This window comes from Bombus impatiens, unplaced genomic scaffold, assembly GCF_000188095.3.
Source record: "Bombus impatiens unplaced genomic scaffold, BIMP_2.2 scf_0359, whole genome shotgun sequence".
Taxonomy (NCBI): domain Eukaryota; kingdom Metazoa; phylum Arthropoda; class Insecta; order Hymenoptera; family Apidae; genus Bombus; species Bombus impatiens.
In genome coordinates, this window is record NT_176778.1 from 283,128 (window position 1) to 305,131 (window position 22,004).

The following is a 22,004-nucleotide window of genomic DNA, read 5'->3' on the forward strand; positions in this document are numbered from 1 at the left end:
TTTACTTACGCGAGATCCTTCCTATCAACTTCGACGTCGCATCGATGTTTGTGATAAATAATCCTGCTTAGGTTGAATGAATCGTGCCTGAGCATATCTTGGGGCCAAAGTGTCACTTATATCGATGTTATTATGGTATACTAGATCGTAATACGAGCTTCAGAACGAGTTCATATTTCGAACTTATGTTACATTAAGAATTCTTCGAAACTCATAAAAGTGCTATATGATTTACATATGATTATTTTATAATATCTTCATAAATAACACGTGTCTCTCGACGAATGGGTGAACTTTACTTCCTGAAGTAACAAAATGTAATTTTTGCTTTAAATTACATGGGATAATTATCTTCGTATTTTGTTAAATTATGATAAAGGTGTATATAGCCAGTAAGGGCAGTCACTGTTACATAATTCGATAGAAAAGATAGAAATGTTTTTTTTTATCTTTTCTGTTTTCTTCTTTCAAGATCGTCGTTAAAATTGTCATTTTTTCATTAAAGATTTTCTTAAAAGTTGTCTAAAACGCTACTTTCACCCAATAATGTCGTCCCGATAGTTTTAAACGAACCAGTATAAATTCGTACCAGATTAAATTCTGTAACGTCGAAGGTTATACGCAGTGAGAGCGAAATTATTTGGGAATAACACAGCCGGATGAATGGACAACCGGAGTACAGCATCGATTCGCGCCGGGAAAAGCTGAATTTGCGTATCAAGCCTGCGCACTGATGGCTAACGTAACGCGGAAAGCTCGGACTTTCAATACGCCACGTGGTTCACCTCTCGAGATACTCAACTTTCGCATGACTTAAAATAAAGTTACGAAAGTATGTATGTAAAGTTGATTTAACAACAAAAGTGGTTAGTTTATAAAGTATAAGGAAAATACAATAGTTTTTTAAACTAAAATCTGTCATTTAAGATCTAATATTACACTGGAAGAATAAAATGGATATTTCGTGATCAGAAATTGTTGACTGTTGGAGACATGTACGATAATTTAACAAGTGATATTAGTAAATTAATAAGTTGAAAATTATAGACTTCCATTTTTACCGTTAAATAATATTTCGTTAAATAAAATATTCAGGTAACTTGCAATTTGAAAAAATTATTGTACGGTTTCTTTTGCCTTTAATATCAAGCTTGTTATTGTTATAAAAAGATATTTATTAATATTGGTAATATTGTTAACTTGTACTGTAAAAGCAATATATCATATATTATATTTTAAATTATACGAAAAACTTATGATTAGAAAAAGAATATAAAAGTTACCACGGTCTTTATCTTATGAAAAACCTAGCAACGTCAAGCAGCGCACTCTACATAAGAGCGGAAGCGTTATAACGCTGAGTAGGAAATATAAAACTCGCAAGCTCAAAAGCTTTATAAATTCCGTAAAAGCAGTCGATAAGGTAGAAAGATGTTGTTTTTCTCCATAAGCATACTTTGATCCTTGGTTCAAAGAAATCTACTCCTTTGATCTATGAAGATTTTTTTCAAAAAACAGGTACGCGAAAACATAAAAGAATCAGATTTCAATAAATAATTTGTTTCAAAGCGTGCAAAGAAGCGCGTTTTCCGAGAGTCAGAAAATAAGTAACATTAGATTTTTGCCGGGAAACTTCAGAAATGATTCTTAAGGAACCAAAAAGTTCTACTTTACCTACATAAGAGTAATTTAGAAAGAGTTATCAATAGATAGAGACAAAATTATTTTTTAATTCATTATTTTCGTTTTCTGAAACAATTACAAATATTTAAAGTAATTGATATTCATTTTTAAAAACATAATTCGCTATATGAATACTACGGAAAAGAAACATGACGAGTCATGCCTCCTTCTCCAAATTGAATACATCGCTAATTGACATATGCATATTAACTACATTTTTATTTAATTTGAATATCAATTACCTGATTAATGAAATATGTGCTATTTATGAATATTAAAAAAGATATTGAATATCATAATATTATGTATCCCGTTGTGTTATACAAAATTTCTTGGAATCAGAGAATCAACAAGTGTAGAACTATCATGTTTTTTCCGAGTAGCTTTTATATGAAAAAAAATGAATTAATAGTTGCATATTTATTATAGTAATAATTACATAACAACGCACTACGTGCAGTGCAAGAGTTTGTAACAACAACACAGTTGGATTGTTTTGTCCAATTTATCGAACCTGTTTGCCAAATGTTCAAAATCCATTAATTGTGATTACTTTCGAGTACGCTTATACAGTAATCGTCAGTAACAAGGTATAGTATTCTTCGTGCTATTGCATAGTTCAGGGAATTGAACATACGCGGAAATGAATAGATGCATCGATTAACAGAACTAATACCACAGTAATATAGGGTATTGACTATCTTATCAACTGTAATTTTCTTTTAAGCAGAGAATAATAAAAGTAGTGCTAAAATTTTCATAGACGAAAATATGTTCACGACATTTATTTAAGAATTTATAATGAATAATTTATCTACTCTGTGTGTGTATGTGTGTGAATATTAGAAATAAATAATATATTTAATTGTAAAAATGTGATAAAATTGTCGAGGTACTTGAATATAATTTTGATAACATTTAATTAATCTCACAGAATTAAGTCAGATGACATTTACGTCCCACATACTAAGGTAGGAAAATTAAAAAAAGAGTGAAGCAATTTTCCTAAGTACCCTTGCACTGAAAGGACTTTAATAATTCGTAACTGTAATTACAGTAACAAAGGCGAACGTTTCACTTTGGTCTCCTATATTCATGATCTATTCTCTATGAAGGGAATTTTATAGAATGGCTTAAATTAAAATAGAAAATGAATTAAATTAAAACTGTAGATTGAATCGTTTACGGCAACAATTCAAGATTTCCCCTAATTATCTAGATATTTTAAGTAACTTATTAATGTGATGTAAGAAAATTTGTAATTAACATCATACCATTTTCCACTGCAACTATTGATTTGATTGATTCTAAACTATGGTTTTGGTATATTCTTTTTTAATCTCTTTTAGTACTTTCATCATATTCGCACTTCATTTCAATTTAATTTCTAACTGCCCCTTCTAGCATGTACAACTTTATGAGTTCGTATCTGTGAAATTATAACTCCGAGCTGAAAGTGAATTTTGTTTAATCAGCCGAGAAAAAAGCGAAGGTGAACATATTCTCATAGGAGAAATGACTGTAAAAGAGAAGTTCGCCAACTTAAATCACGCCAGGACCCAGGGTAATAGTAATATAGTCCTGATAAACTTTTTAATATTCACAACACAATACAAACGCAATTTTGTTGGAATCTTAGATAACAAGAATAACATGATATTGAACATTTCATAGTATTTTTAATAATCATTAGTATTTAAAACAATGATATAATTAAATAATTATTTCCTTATATATAGCTTTGTTTGGTATTTTTCAACATATCATGACTAACTTTCTTTTCGCGATTCCATCATTAAATTATTACAATCAAGGAAACCAAATATATATTCCTGTAAGAAGTGATTATGATCAAGAAACGCCACGGCATGTTGCCTTATTCATTACTCTAGATATCCCATTACTATATTGATTTTCAATCGAATCATTGAACTTTCTTAATATTTATAACATTTTTCTTTCTTTCATTAATCATTTCTTTGAACTGTCCAAAACGTTTACTTATGCCGTCTTTCATATACATCAAAATTAAAGACTATCCTCAATATATGTTTGAACATACTTATAAAATCATAATTATAAAAGTGTATACTTTATAGTCATATAATATAGAAATCTTTCCTAACATTAAGAAGTAATAAATAAATATATTCTATATTCTTCACTATAGAAAATAGTCACAAAAATTATCATTATTATTAAAAGGAACACACTATAAAAATTATAAATCATACGTCTTGATAAACTTCATATAAGCACACGTATATTACGATGCCAAATGTTGAAACATGTCCCAAACACATGGTCATTTTGTAGCTTGTTTGAATACATTGGAGGATTGCAAAAATGCAAACACCGCACAATATATGTTAGTAGAGACATCAGCGACTCAAACAGATTTTCAAGAAATATCTCTATCATTTGTTCTCGGAAGAAAGATTCCACCAACGACCAAGATTCGAAATATCGATTTCCATGGCAACCGGTTTTGTCGAGTTTGTAGTTTGTCATTGTCGTTGAACGATACGTGGGCAAGTATAGACGGTGCCTTCAATTTCCTGCCAACCGGAGATGCAAAGACAATTGCAACTTCGAAAGGTTGACCATTTAGGCGAGGAGATGTCTCGTTTCCAACTATCTCCTTTAATCACGAATTTCCTTGACGAAGAACAGAGAATCGAAACGAGAAGTTAAAAAGCATGTTGGTAATAAAGAGCTCGTTCATCGACACCTGTATGTAAATCTCAGAACGCGCGTGTTTCAAAGAAAATTGTATCTTGCAGATATCAAGAAAAGGCGAAAGGAGGTTTTAAATCATATCCGAGTAAACGGTTAAAATGAAATAACGCGCCATCTTACAACTTAACCGCCTTTGAAATTAGGAATTATTCGTTATTATATTCTTAACTAGAGATCTTCTCTGACAACGAAATTTCAAACGAGTTTGCACAAGTTTAAAGAGAATTTCGATAGAGGAATATCGTTCTATTTAAATTCATAAACTGTTTGACTGTTAATATTTATAGCTGCCTTTGATGGTACTTACAAATAAATTTACGAATAAATATGTATAAATGTATTCCCTGTTTTAAGATCTACTGTATGAAGAATACATAATATTGACCAGACAATATAATTAACAGGCAATATGCATAAAATCAATGTACGATAAGTTCTCTCAAGTTTTGCTGCATATTGTGATTTCAACGGACAATGAAGGGATTAAACTATTTTTATGCTTCTATCATTTGTAGTAATTTTTAGAATAGAATTTGCGAAAAGATAAAAAACTAAAATAAAGATATATATTTTAATTAATACTTTAAATACATACTTTGCATAAATGAGTAAGAGATGCAGAAAAATTTTTATGTGTTAGTTAAAGGTTGGTGGTCCCTTAAAATGTTAAAGATTAAAGGATCTATCACTAATTTTAAGAAATCTTTGAAATCAGATAATTTAATACTAATTTTGAGAAATGTTGGAAATTAAACAATTTATTGTCATCTTCTTATAATCTACAGTTCTGCGACCTTATTTATATTTTTTTAGTAATTATGTAGATTTTTTCCCCTACCTATCATAAATTCCTGAATGTAACTCCATTTCTATGTAAATTTTTTAAGAAGCACTTTGCAGGTGCTAATATTGCCTTGTAATTAATGACTACCTGAAAATTGTAGCTTTATATGAATTGCGAGAAAAGAACAGAATTTGAAGGCATATAGTCATTACTATTCCTTATTTCGGTCAAGCCTGTATTAAAGGTGATACGCTCGTCCAATCGAAACTGATATTTTGTACAACACATTCACAGCGAATAGCAACTAGAATTACCATTTTCCTTTCACACTTTAATTTTACTGTATCTTCTCAATCCTTATAATTTATAGACAGACTGCAAAGATTTTGGCATTTATAGGAAATTTAAATGTGCACAATTATATAGAATGCCTATAACATGTAAAAATACACAAAATATCCGAAGTAAAGTTCTTTTATCATTTAAAGAATAAAACAAATCTCTATTTAGATTCCATTTCTTTGACTGATGTTTTTCAAATAGTAACTAAAATTATTACTTTTCTATTTTCATTTTAGTAATATTTAATACTCGTTATAATATCTAGAGGGAGAAAAATATCTCAATTTAGATTGCATTCCTATATTTAACTATATTCAAAATAACATAAATTTGCATAAATGTGCGGGGTATTTGTAATTTATGACAATTCGAAATTGTGTTCTGCTTTAAATATTATTCAGTTAAGCGTTTGTAAATATACATCTATAAGTATGTTTCATGACAATGGGGCGGAAGAGTAAACCGGGTATAATGATTACCGTGAAACATAATGATGTTTTATGGCAATTTTAATGCGAACTTCCATCATTGCAGCTAATTGTAATGATATCATGCGGTATCGGTACCCAACAAGAACATTAAACACAAGCAATATTAATACAGCATTTTCGTAATGAAATAACATAGATAGATGATCATACAAAACAAAATGAAAACCACAGAATTTAATAAACACGAATTTGGATGTAACTTTAAATACATTGACATAGAACTATCGAAGTAAAGAAAATTACTATCTATAATTGTCTAATTATATCTAATAGGTATTGCAAAAATGATACCAAATTGTTGACTGTTCATGTATAGATAATAATATACAAAAACGAATAACAAGTAAACACAAAGTTCCCTTAACTTTTCTAAAAAAGAATGTAATTGTATGATTTGAAATTCCCCAAAGTTCAGCACAATACGAACCGATTTCACATAGCAACAAAGAAATATGTTGGGAAACTTTGTCCGATAGCGGTTTCGAAATCGTATGTCCAGTGAAATGTTTGAAACTTTGTTGTATCTTGGATCGCGTATACGAAGCAGTTGACCAAATGAGAAGAGACAGCGGAAAATAACAAAAATAGAAAGACCGGTCGATATTAATTGTGTCAAGTGTGGTTCTTAGACCCAGCCTCAGCCTCATCACGAAATAAGACAATACTTCACTGCGTCAATCTTAAAATTCGGTTGGTTTCAATTCGATAGTCCTATACATACATGCGATCAAACTATTGCACAAGCTCGTACTATTTGTCACGAGTCTTTGATGAAAGAACACTATGACCATCTTGTCATGGACCAAGGATTCTAGTTGGTGCTGACCTTGCATATATTTGCATCGATGAATCTAAAATCGTGTTAACTGCCTCTTTATAGTTAATTCGAGACCACAAAGAGGAGAATGCACCGTCACGAAGATAGCATATCGTCCTTATGAGTTACGTACGCGAGTGAATCGCGGCATGAACTTAACGACACGTTTTGGTGTATATTTTAGGGATGGTACACTCGAAACCTTTCCAGTTTCGAGTTCTCGATACTCGAAACTTTCTGCTACTTTTGTGGATCGAAGCTCTCGAAATCCAGATTAACAGTAATTTGTGTAAATAATTTACGAGAATATTGCGGTATAAAACTATCTTTGTTTAATTAATAACATAATCCAATTTTGATTATTCTTTAAACTTATTCTGATTGATACGATTTTACAATCGTATCAATAAGTAAGCATTCCAATTTTTGAGAGATTCGAGTTTCGATAATTTCGAGAATTATATTTACAAGATTCTGGATTCGAATTTCACGTATCTAAAGATCAAATTTCAATCTCTCTTGATAGTTAACTGCAAGTCACAAAGATGAAAGTGCGCCGATACGAAGGTAGCAAATCTATCTTTTGAGTTATCAACGTGACTGCATCGCGGTATGAAGCTAATAAAACACATTTTGGCGTGGCACTATATTTGACGTTTTCCTTGGATGTAAAAATTCGATAAAACGGATACGTGAACAAAGTGTAAAGTGGATGAAGTGAAACGAGTGTTGATTTCGTGGCAAATAAAAATTTTATGAGTGATTCTTTTCGAATATTTATAAGGTACAACTAAAGAGAATGGTAAAAGAAATAATAAATATATGCGTAATGGAAGGAAATACGTATATGAGAGTGGATATAATAAAAAAAAGGTACAAACTAAAAGTTTCATCATTGAATACGTGTTTCATACATATAGATAGATATGAAGTTGCAGAGGGTAATTTCGGTTGAATTCAACTCAGTTATCATAGGATTCGACCAATACTCTTTTTTTTTTTTTATTTCAAACGCGCTTCTGACCGACTTTCTTCTAAAGGATGAGAAGGTACTGGAGCGTAAAAAACTAGACTTTCCGCTCAAAGAAACGATTCAGCGGCAGTCCAAAGCATGCAAAATTGTCTCTGCTTTTTGTCCGGAATTAATAGATGGGTGAATCTCAAACTGACTCGCCTGTAGTCTGAATTAAATAAGGATTGTGACACATTATTCAATTAAATTAAATAGCTAAATAATTTAATCTAATCAAATTTAATTTATTTAATAACTGGTACTGTTCTAAGGATTTTATCAAAATTGATAATTTCATTTGTTTGCTGCAACATATAGAAATTATTTCTGATAAACATTTCTTTTTCTGGTTAGTATGCTATAAAAAATATTTCCTCGAGTTAAATCTACTTAACTTTATACCCAATTTAATAAGTGCTAATTCTCATCTCCTGGATATTAAGAGTTTTGTTACAAGATTGCTAGATTCAGTGTAATATACATTATGTAATAAATATAAATCCAAGAAATAGAATCCCCTAACCAATTCTTTATTTTTTCTTTGTGCAAAAAAACATAACTGTACACATATAATAACTCTAATTATTTTTATTTTTTAACAGATCATGTTCCAATCATCAGATGCTGTAAAATATTAAAGTGTTCAAAAGAAACCAGTTTTCTCTACTCGTCTTTCTTGTAACGAAATATGTTTTTTCTTGTACGAGGATTTTATGGGATTCCAATACGAATGGTAAAAAAAATGCGAGACAGCGTGTTGTCAAAAGAAGGAACCCTTTTATAAAACCTTTTATTACGTTCTTTCTAACCAAGGGGAGGAAATCGATTGTGATGAAGATATGTCGCGATAAAGCATCAATCAATATATGAGAAATAAATTACTTAGTAGCTTTCAAAAATTTTTCTTCTAAAAGAATAAAACGATGTGCCAGTCTTTATCTTCTTTCTAAAATTATTATAACTATAGAATCATTTGAATCTCTACAAAACTGTGATACATCTATACAATTATTATGACAAATTCTATATTGATTATTTCGACCATTCAGATAATTTTAGTATTATAACTATGACAATTCTCCAATAAAAAACTTGGTATCCTATTTATTCTAAATTCAGTATTATTTCTGGTTCCCCTCCAGAGCTATCCCATCTTTTGAAATTTCAAGATGACTATCCTAATAGATATTGTGCCATTCAATTCACGACCCACTCTCTGTTCTCGTATTATAAAATTTGAATTATTAAATAAACCTGAGGGAAGGGTACATTCCGGATCGAAGAAAAAAAAATTAAAAGAACAGACACAGTATAATGAAACATGATGCTCATGCTGTTTAATAAATATCTGATACATTCAGAGGCTAACTCATTTGCAATTTAAATCCTTTTAATGCTAGACATTATTGTTTACAATATTAGCGTAGCTTTCATTTACAATTTTGATTTTGTTGTATTATTTAAATTTCAGTTTTTTTTCTTTCTCCTTTGATATTTGTTTTTCGATTTTCCTTAATATAATAAAATGGCAATTTATATCGTACAAATAAAATGTCAATGAATCATTTTCACTGAATATTCCTTCTAAATGTAATATCGGTGCCGTCAGTTTCGTGAACATTTCTGAGAAACAAGATATTACGGGTCAGGCACAAAATCGGTGATCTCAAACACGAGATCATTTCTTTTTCAACCCCAAATCTCCTCTTTCGTAACGAAAAGAACTCATCAACTGAGAAAACAGGCAATTTAATTTGTTCCCTCCGAACCTTTTTTCTTTTCGTGAAACGAATTAGTTTCCCCTGTGAATTTCATACTTGTGTATAAGGTCTCTCTACTACACAGCCACACCTTTACAATCACTTTACATATCCATATTAAAACACATGAACGCGACGTCGCCATTATTTACTTAATTTTAAACATTTCTCGGTAATCAAAATCTTGTTTAATTAAATACAGATGTAGGTGTGACGGATAGAAGTAATTATTTGTAACATATAAGAGGATTTTGTTTTAAATTACAATGTATCTATAGCCAAGAAACAGCTAGTTGATAATTTTGTATAATTTTTTATAATTTGCGTTTCAATGAAAATTATAAAATTGAAGTCAATCGAATCACTATTTTAATTTAGCAACAGCGAGTTCAAGATTGAATTACAAATATAGTAAAACAAAATAAAGTATGGTTAAGAAACACAAAATTATGGATAGAGAGATATATAAAATTAAAAGTACCACTCTTATAAATAAATTTATCTAACATTTTAGTAAAAACTCCAATCACATACGAAAAGTAAAGCATAATCTCTTAAACGACTAACTATATTCAGCGAGATTAAAGTATTATACGCGTCTATACATAGATCAATAATTTATACATACTATCTCTAATGAAAATGAAATAAAAAAGAATACGTTTTAATATTTCAGTATTTCAATATTTTGTAATGTCGTCTACCTTAGTTACAACTTTTATAACAGTGAAAAGACTAAAAGTGCTACACGATTAAAATTATATTGAGAGAATGAGATTTTCGAATACTCTTGTAACATAAACAAATTATCATTCTCTCTTTTATCTGAAAACTTACTTTTATATCGGACTAAGGGAATTTACATTGAGATAAATGTCCATTCGCCCAAAAGACATTAATACGAGAGTCGTATCTCACGAAGATTTAAATTCATGAGTACGTAAGTAATACTTGAATATTTCCTAGTGAGCACAGATAATTCATCGGAAATTGGTACAGGCGCTCGAATGTCCTTCCAACTTCTATAAAAGGACTTACGACATATTGATAAAATTCACGCAATGATACTAGTAAAATGATATAACTTTCTTATAGGAAAAGAGAAATATCTTAAATATCTGGAGATTAGACAGTGATGTATATTTTGTTCTCCAAACATTTGAAAGGAAATATGCAACATTAAAGATTTACTCACCGCTCGCCGTCATCATTAAAAGCATAATCCCCCAGGAGGAGATCGCGAAGTCTATATCTCGGAGGTAAAATCAGTGGTAGACAAGGATCTGGTTCATTCATTGTGCACGAACCGTTTTCGATGTTGGACAATTCTTTAGACGTTGCTTTCGTGTACTCCTCGATCGTGCCGAGGGTACCACGAAAAATACTGTTTACAACTGCCACTGTTGCTGGAAGCTTTGTAATCGTATCATACAATCACCGAATCACGATCTGAAACAGGAATATATAAAATTTAATATTTGATATTTTTTAATTCGGTATAAATCAAGTTCAAATTTAATTCAGTATAAATTTCCAAATTCAATTCAATTTTTTAGACCACAGTTATTGCAATTCTTCGTCATTTTTATTAACATTGAGAGGAATAAAACATACTACGAGTATTATAAGGAGTATTCTATTTTGAAAATATCATATATTCTGAAATATATGGATTTTGTAAAGTTTTGCACTTTGAAATTTCACATAAATGCGTAAACATCCTCAGATTATTTATAATAGTACTTTCGTGCTATTACAACCCCACGAAAGCTTCCGACTAAACTACATCACAAAGAACATGTGTGTATCCTATATACATGGTATTCTTCCTGACATATGGCGATGACCATAGGGAAAACCCACTAATTACTCGATTACATGCTGATATTCGATCTGTCGCACAACGAGAAATTATTCACGTCGGTGGTAGAACTCAAGTAATAAGAGAGTACACTACATTTACTGTTTGGATGATACTCATTAGCTTCAGTTAATAAATTAAAGTAATCAGTTAGCAGGCGTACATTTTCCAAGAAACACAGATATCTCTTTAATAATTTAACTTCACAGATATATACTAAATTGTTTGGGGAGATTTTAATACTGTTCCTCGTTAATTATTTATTCTTTTTTTATTTTCTTATATCCACTCCAAACAAAATTGTAATGGTGCGTTTAAATTTAATTTAAAATTGAATTTTTCCGTATTTTTCCATTCGTTTGAGATATTTTTATCGAAACCATGCCCACTCAATTAGCTTTATAATTATACATGCATTTATGTTGTTCCGCTAATTCGGTGCGAATTAATACTCTCATTGATGTTCTCTGTACTTGCACGTAATATCCATTGGCGGCCAATTAATAAAACGTGCCGAACAACTAACGAAGGTGACTGATTATTAATACTCTGATGAAGTTACACGAGATTCGGAAAGCTGCAGCTAACAGAATTTTAATACTGTTGACAGATGTCAAGATCGCTTAACATGTAAACTACGCAACTTAACGTCAGCTCTTTTGAAAGATTGAAGACAAGACGAATATTTAAAAATTGCATATTAAACATATACGTTTATTAACATAAAATGTAAACGCATCTCATTTAAATGCCCCAGATACTAAAATTGAATTCAGCAAAATTGTCCAGAGATCAAGGACATTGAATAGCTTTCAAGTAATAAATAAGATTGAACGGTACATTGAGATCACGACATTGCTAAATTAGATTTATTTGTCATGTCACTATCGAGATGTTCCTAACATTTAGAAAATTAGGAAACCTTCCACGCGACCGAATGTCTCCAAACCAAAACTCTATGGAACCAAATTTAGAGCTATGTTCTAACCGAAATAATCTCAAGATATTGTCATGGGATTTAGAGAAAGACGACGAATCGTATATAGATCTCGGAAATTGGGTAGGTTGCAGTGAAGAAATACAAATCTAAATTTGTCGGTAATGGTATTCCAGATTTGACTACCCTTCTACACCCTTAGACTGTACGATAATGAAAACCGGCAATTCCTGTCATAAAATCGATTCATGGTAAATCAACGATCGAAAGCTTTTATAGTTTCAACCATTAACAGATTAAATGATAATACCTTGTAACACGATTATTACTTTTCTTGCTTGTGTTAGACTACATTTTGCGTAAAGGCAATAACTATATAATTACATTATACTTTATTGTAATTTTGTACTCAATCAAACCGCAAAATATTCATAAGTATTAAAAGGTACAGGAAAACTCAAAACAATTTTACATTTTTTTACAGTTACTACTTTTCTCCATAATTGAAATAGGTACTACACTATCTTATAAAACTGGAAAGTTCTTTTAATGTTAAATTTGCTCGTCATTAACTATTAGACATAAAACAGATAGAAATGTATAAAATTGCAATTTTTATAAATTTCAGGATCCCTAATATATCTTACATTAATTCTAGTTATTACTAAAAAATGATTAAAATATTAATTTTTAAATTGTACAAGACACAACACAATTGATGATGATAAACATAAACTAAATGCCTTCTTGAAAGATATGTAATTTGAATGACAACGAAGTCCACGATTTTTTAAACTTTTCCAAGAGAAACAAATTACTTGATAAATTAATACAGTATTAATACAGTATTTCGCACATAGCATGTTCTCTCAAAATATTGTTAATTACCTTGTTAATAAATAATTAAATTAGTAAATAAATGTCGTTACATTAAAAAGTATATTATATTTTGGTTAAACATCGAAATGTATATAATATTCATAACAGACCTCAAGATTGCAGATTACACACAGAGCCGAGAGTAAATAAAGCACAAAAATGGAGCTTCCGATCGAAACTTATTAGTGATTAGTGGTGGTGTCAGTAGTAGATATACAATACTGTTCCGCAATTACGCCTTGTTCCACTCAAATGTATTAGGTAGATATATTCTCTAGAGGAAGGCCATTTGCCGAAATACAATAGCATTGCATTCGAGTGAATGTAATTGACTACACGTCAGATACTTCCAAACGAATAGTTTTGAATGTCGCATTTCATTGATTACTACTCTAACACTTCACATAAAAAATCAGTATTACTCCTGTTTAACGTACAGTAGAAGATTGATTATTATTAAAATGTTGATTAAAGTAATAATGATTTCGATGATCGTCGAAAACATTGATTAATAAAAAATTGAAGGTCTTTTTGTAAGAGAGATCGAAAAAGAAAAATAGAAACTGGAAGAAATTGTTATTTTTAAAGTCTACTCGAGAAAATTGTAAGTGATAAGTTCAAATCTTGTTGATTTCTTAATTATTACGTCTTAATTATAAAATAAATTAATAGATTTAAAGATACAATCGTTTAAACAAGTGATAAATTCTCAATCTTCAGTAAAAAAGACGAATAATCTTAGTTTAGCTCAATAGATACGAGTCTACATATATAACTAATGTTTTAAATATTTTTTAATGTTCAAGAGAGTAAGAAAAATACACATTTAATCTCAGAAACAAATATAAACCTAGTTTTGTTTTCGTTTTAATTAGATTCTACGATCGTTCCTCTATAAAAGATAAAAAAAACGTGTGATGTAAATATCACTCTTCTTACACTGAACCTCTAGCAAAAGTTTCCAAACACATTTTTTTGCCCACGAAAGATTCTGTTTACGTAGTCTTAATGATCAATTTATTCTTTATGTTGGCGTATTATTTCCTGCTTGTCAACATGTTCGACCAATCTAAAGGATATAAAACAGAGCACAGGATGAAAAATTTACATTTTTCTTAACAAAAAGAAAAGATTATTAATGTGAAAGACAAAAACGAAAATTTGTGTTATTTCATCCTGTTTTATGACAACACAATTGTGTTATAATAAATTTGTACTGTTTCCAAATTTGTATATTCTTAGCCACTAACTACTCTTCAAAATGTAACATACAGAATATTCCTTCAACAATGGCCTGAATATTCCTATAATTAATATGATATATTTTAATTTACATAAAGTAGATTAAATACCGTCGATATCTTAATATCATAACAAACAATATACCTAAATTTACGAAAAACCTGAAAAATACATGTTTAATCCCGAAACTAAATGATATGGAAACAATCCATTAACAACATAGTGAATTTTAAAACTATATGCCTTTAAAAAAAAAACTGCAACTGTGACTCCATTACGTTTTCCTGTAGTCTACATAGTCAACAGTCTGCTCTTTACATTTAGATTACAAAATATTATTACTGATATGTACTTACGTAATTGGAATCCTCATCTCTCAATAGATTTTCCATTCTTTTCTGTCGAATCAGATGGCAACCATCGTCAATGGTTATTTTCTTCAAAGAATCACAGGTCAACGGAATTTTCATCATATCTCATACATTGACACAATTCTTTTCGATCTTACAATCTTCTTCTATCGATCGTCGATGTAAACGATGTTTGTAACCGTTTCTATGTCGTGCATGAGACTGTTAAACAATTCAAGAAAATCGTATCATTCTCATCGATTGGTCAAGAGAAATGCTTTTACCGAGAACTATCACTTTCACGAGTATCGACACATTTCCACGCAAGGCAAACATCTCGGATCAATTAATCAAATTCATCAACGAAATGTAAATCAATCCCATTGTTATCGAAAGTAAGAATACAACAAGCATCTTCCGTTAGATCAAATTATATCATCGTCTTATATCTCGCGAATTACTTAACAACAAATATTCTCTTGTTAAGTTCACCGTTACTGGCAATCACTTTCACTGCACAATTATATATTTTTCAATTATCATGTTCTTGTTTTCGAATAATTATTATAATTATATATCAAAAACATGCTTAATGTTCAACCGTTTTTAACTCTTCACCGGAAAGATTACCAAATTCAAAACTGTGTTTAAATTATTCACTGAAATATATTTACAAAGTAATACTTCTACAAAGTAAGAATTCTTACTTTATGAAAAATTAAAACAAATCTAGCGTCAACGAGCATTATTGATAATACCACTAAAAATGCACAGGAAGTATCAATCGTAACGTGAATTTGAATCACGTAGTAAAACTGTCATTGCGTGTAATGGGACGGTAGAGTAGAACGCGCGGCACGTGCGACGCGATCACGCTTTATTTCTAAACGAACAGGCAGTCGAATTATTCGAAGCGCGCGCGCTCGACGCTTACTCAACGGTGTCTCGCGCTTCAATGATGACGCATCCTCGTTGCTCGCAACTTCGACCACGCTCCTGACGACGCCCACCGACGACCTATTCGATCAACCGTTCAAACACCTGCTGAGATAAAAGGGGATGAAAATCCTTGGATTCAACCGCAGCCAAAAAAGTGACACGTATGAAATCTTGATGTATGAAGCTTTTCAGGAATCCTTCCGACGATGAAAAACATATTGTGTTCTATTGGACAGATTACAGGTACGTATTGTTTATATCCACAGCTTTATTTCTAATTTTGTTCCTCTCGTTATTTACGTTTCTTTCTGTACAAATTTTATGCATGTAACAATCAAACAGTTAAAAAGGTTAGGTCGTTCCTCGTACTAAATGTCAAAAGATTTTATTGTTCCTTTCACGAATTTAGAGCTAACGTTATTTGACAATACATTAAAATTGAGAATATGCTTTTGGATAAAGTTTAAAATATAATGATGTGTTTGTTAGTAACAAGTGTAACGAATGTGCTTATTTTTGCATACATGGATAATTTAATGCTACTATTTGAAAAGAATTTATATGCAAGAGAATTGAGAACGCTACTTAAAGAAATAAATGATATGTATCATGAAAGTATTATTGTAAAAGCATCAGGTAAAGATAATTCAGACATATACATGAAGAAATCATTGCTGCCTGTATAAATATTTTAAACGTTAGTCTATAGAAGCATAGTCGAGAATAGGAACACTCTAATGCAGCACTAGCGCCATCGGACGAAAATAATTGTTATTATTTCAATTTTAAATTATATTTGATTATAAAATTAAGTAGATTTTACGATGCTTTCAATTTTACTACTCATAAATTACATTCACATATTCACCAACTTAAACATCCAATCTAAATACAGGTCAATATCGATCAATGATTAATCTAAGAGATCAAAGGATGCAATGATGTTATCCAAAGATAGAATATGCTTGAAACATTTATTGACTTTACTTTTTAGAACATTTACCGGCCATGTGATCAACAGTATAAGCCTCAAAAGTTTCATAATCGGTGTAGAATCATTTACATGTTCATTTTCTTCCTACAATGTATTGAACAATTAACGGAAGTGCGATTTCTGTGTCATTTGATTGTACATACAAACCTCCCGGCAACTGTTTCTCTTTGAAGAATTATTAAATACGTATAGAACATTGGTTAAGGTTCAATATGTTGATTGTAATATCGTTTCATGAAGCATCGTGATAGATTCTTTCTACCTCATTAACATATTATATATTCAGTGTAAAGCTACGTATATATATATATACGTATTCAAGTTTGAACTACTTAAAATTATCTTTAATCACAGATGCCGCGATGTTCAAATAGTTATTTTGCATGTTCTGATTACAAAATGCGCTTCCAACATGTGCTATACATAAAAAGAATATTATATCATCAATATTATTGTAAATATATTAGAATTACTCGAGGCCTCTTACACAATAATTTACCAACTAATAATATTAGTGAATTGACAAGTTACAGAATTCTTTTTCATAATTTTACACCTTTACGTCAAATAGGATAATCAGAGATGTTTTAATTTGTAAAATTTTCTTTTAAAACTTCATTTCGTTTATTATCATACTTGTTACCATAATGTTAATAATTTGTAAATTGTTAGATTAAAAGAAATGGTGCAAATTAATTTCGTTCCATAAATCTGGGGTGATCAGTGTTAGATTCTATGGTGCTGAAACTTTCATCTCAGGTTCCACAAATTTGTGCTTATCCATAAAATCTCGTATATCAGAGAAAAACGTCATCGTTAGATTTCACAAATTCTAGGATAGTTTGTATCTTCTCGAATAACGGTCATTCATGTTGGTTCTGTAGTCTAGTGATTATTGTATCACATTGCAAATTCTGTGAACCAGTAGAGAAGTATCAGAATAACAAACATTACATTCTCCACCCTATAACAATCTGTTTAAATTATATGTTTTGTATGTATTGTTTATATTATATATGTAATCATACACTTCATTTCTTCTATATTTTATTATTTCCTTTAAAAGGTATAGTTTCTGTCTATTTCTCTTCTCGCTTTTTATAAATCTTTCTTACTATATTTTCTAATTATAGAAATGCTATTCAAGTACTTATTAAATCAAATTATGATATAAATCAGCTTAAATCGATGTAAACTGAAAATTCATCCAATATTAAAACAAAATTCCAATGTATTCTCTGGATTAGTAGTTAAAAAATATATACGTTATGATTGAAATTCAGAAATACATATCTGAATTTCTCCTTATGAGATCTTTGTTTCAATACAATTTCTTTATTACAATTAGCATTCTTTCACAGAAGAATAATTTTTGTAAACTACTAACGTGATAATCTTTCTTTATCAAACTTATAGTACTATTTGAGATTTCATTTCTGAAATAAACATATGAATGATTTGAAAATTCCACTCTTTTTAATCGGTAACATTGGAACAGACACAAAAATGATAACGAGGTTTGACAGTTATCTGAATCCCTTACCATTTTCACGTCATATTCGACATTATCAATTTAGGGTAGATAACATATGTTCTGAAATACCGATTGTTCAAACAGCACAGGTTTTGTTATGTCCATCTGTGGTTATGTCCTCTACTATGGACGACGTATCTCCATCGACGAGGTATAGAATAGACGTGACATGCAATGCCTTTTCGTGTTCCATGTTTTAGGGGTCGCTTGTGCATCTTCTCATTTCCGTTCCGCTTTCGGTGTTATCGATTCAGTATATAGTATTAGCGTGAATTGAAACTACATAAAATCTTATACATATGAAATTATAAATAAAGTATAGAGCAGGATATCCGATAATCGCAACAAAGTATAAAATTCTATACTTCTACAATACTTCAGAAAGCATTAGACATCATCAAAATAATAAAATATTGTATACACATTACGTATATTATGTTACGTAAATTTGTTAATTAGAATCTGAAAGTATTGAAGGCTTGTAGTATATCTGATTTCAATACATTTGTATTTACATATATGCGCGAGAGAGTAAAAATTATCGTTAAAACATAGCGTGCAGGTCAGTGTTGTCTATTCATAAATATGTATCCTTCATACGTACTGTTATAACTTATTAATTACATCTTAATTAATTACAATTTAATATTCAATTTATTACACGGAATAGCACACAGCATATAAGAAATTGTTAAGGACATTGAACTGCGTTATATTTGACTCAAGTTATTTAACTAATAATTATGTCCTCGAAATTAAATAGAAATATATGTTACGACAATGAATTGAAATTCATTAAGACAAAAATAAAATTTTAGAATTATTCTCTCAGGATTATACACAAGGGTAGAAATATCTTTCAAATATCTTTCAACAAAAGTATATTGAACACTGTTAATTATTAAAATGAGTAGGAATATCGTAGAACTCGTGGGAGTTAAGCTCGTATGTAAACTCAAATAATCGTATTTAAAATCTGAACTTATCACCGAGAAAATCAAATCACGGTTTGATTCCTTGGCTTTTGAGTGTACTTAAAAAGTTACATTTCACCCATAAACATTCAATACTTATGCCTTGTATTAACACAACAAATTAAATGCTGCATTTAAAATTGAAAAATAAAATTGAATAGAAAAAAAAATATCATTCCAGAGATTCTAAAAATTTTGTTAATATTAGATAAACGAAATCATTAATTTAATTATTACTAATTGATAGTATTGTTTTAAATTAATATAGTATGATTGTTTTCAATAAACGATATAATTGTCATAAATTAGTAGGATAATTGTTAAAAAATAATTGCTAAGAATTAACAGTAGAATCGTGTTAAATTAATGACTTTAGTGCTATAAATTAATAGTATAAATATTATAAATTAATAATTTAAAATGTTACAAACCAATAATTAAATTATTAATGGGTAGAAGCTTTCCTCCGATCTTTACAATACGGCAGTTGAAGCAAGAATGAGCTGGAGTACGAGTCGAACGTTGCTTACGTATGTATACGAAGTGCTATACCGTTGAATGAGTCGCGTAATAATCAACGTACGAAGTATATGTATATATTACATCTGCTCATTGCTATTGGTAATCTATATACGTATATGAAGCTTTTGACAAAAATTTCGAATTTTTTTAAATTGACATCATTCATGATTGATATTACTACTACCACGAAGACCATTGACAAAAGAATTTTTAACATTTACCGGAAAAATGACTATTTTCGGGTTTGCTGGTAAACATCCGATTCGCAGCTTATTAAAATTATTGACGCGCAAATCTTCCGAGAGTACAGGTAATTAATATTAACAATTAATATCATTTAATAATAGTCTGGAATATGTAATAAATCAATTGGAAAATTTGATTCTAAAAGATCATTGGTCATGTGGTTTACGCGGAAATATATGGAAAATTTTAAACAACCAGGAGGATAGACTTTAATGATTCGCTGTGCATTTCCTATTTAACTTTAAACAAGCTTTTTATGATGAAATATTTGTTCCACGATACAGTTCGACACACAGCTAGTAACCAGTATCATGTGTCTCGTTTAATATTCCATAGGTTTAATGTTTGCCATTCGATCGGGTTCAGTTAATGAAACGCAAAATGAACAAGCGAAGCGTTAATATTTGAAGAAGAAATGGCGCTCTATTTCGACGAAAAATAGTAAATAATTTATACTGGAAATCGTCCTGTTTGACGACAGTGTACTTTGTGCGGAAGAGGAATCAAAAATTAATTTTTTATTAGACAATACTTCAAATATAGCTTGTGGAATTCTATTGCACAAACATTTTTTACAATTTTATAATTGACAAGTTAAGCCATTAAAATAATGGAATTATGATTTTTACGACAATCTCTGCTATCAATGAAAGTATGTGCTTATATGGAATTTTCTATTAAGGGGCAGAAGAAATATTGTGTGATATGTAGCATCGTTAATAGAAAAAGAAAGAAAAAGAATGGAAAAGAAAACAACAAAATATCTTTATTCCGTGCCTTGAATCACCAATTACTAGTTAATTTATAAACATCCATCTTGTAAAAATGTATATAGATTCATATCGAAACAACTACCGCTCGACTATAGTTCACTTCATAATAAAGTGAATGTATACATACGTTGTTTTGCTCCCATAATCCTAAAAGTACATCATAAAGACATTATATCACGATACAAAATGATCATAACAAGTGCGTTAGGAGCTTAAAAATTACTTGGACATTACACTGGTGTGGAAGAGTTATTTTGTCGGCCATTACGGTCTTCCCCGTTTCGTTCGCTTGGAAATAACAATATTTAACAATTATTAAAGAATATAGCATTATTTCATGCGTGTTGGTGCCTCGAAAATGACTGTACTACGATCGCTGATGACGACGGAATTATCTTATCACGCTACATTTACGAATTAAATGTTACAAAGATTATAAATTTTCACGCTTACATATGTATTAGAAGAATGAGGATAACAGTAGTTAACAATCAACCATAACACGATATATATTACTTTATTGCTTATTATCGTTGCAAATATTATTTTACGTTTATTACACGTTCTGAATCAACTTTGAATAAAAGAATTTCATAATGTTATAGTTCATAATCACTCCATTATAAAATTCAATAAAATCACATTAAACAATCCGAACTGAATGCTAGATATAGTTAACGTGTTTTATAGAGTTCTTCTTTCAATTATTGCTTTGATAAAAACTGTTGTGGATACACGATAGAAATACAAATGGAGGATTAATCATTTTTGCTAGAAGTTTATAAAGCGATAGAGATAACACTTGTCATCAGACTAGAAAATTATAGGATTCAATATTTGGCTATAGTTAAGCTGTATATACCTATTTATATACTATATACATGTATGTATATTCATTCTCTAAATATTTTAATACGTACAGTATTTTTGATAATTCTATGCATTTTGCATTTTAAGTTTGTCATAAATATGCATAAACACGGATTAATTAAAATTGTATGTCGATTGTAAATAATCTGCTTATATCAAAGAAAAATTTAAGAGTAGGACGCTATGTTCTAAATTTTTTACTTATTGCGTCATACATGCTGTTGTTATTTTAACATTATCAAAATGGTAACATAA

General features: G+C 30.0%; 1 protein-coding gene across 1 annotated transcript in view; it reads right to left on the minus strand.

The window, feature by feature from the left end:
• The window catches only part of LOC100740867 (potassium channel subfamily T member 2), a 200,840-nt gene extending 185,266 nt beyond the window's left edge, over window positions 1-15,574 (minus strand). Inside the window, exons 1-2 of the mRNA XM_033320796.1 lie at window positions 14,904-15,574; window positions 10,824-11,077 (exon numbers count right to left, since the gene is read on the minus strand). Coding sequence (XP_033176687.1) covers window positions 10,824-10,924 — 101 coding nt within the window. The 5' untranslated portion in view covers window positions 10,925-11,077; window positions 14,904-15,574. The remainder of the gene's footprint in view (window positions 1-10,823; window positions 11,078-14,903) is intronic.
• Window positions 15,575-22,004: the final 6,430 nt, after the last annotated feature.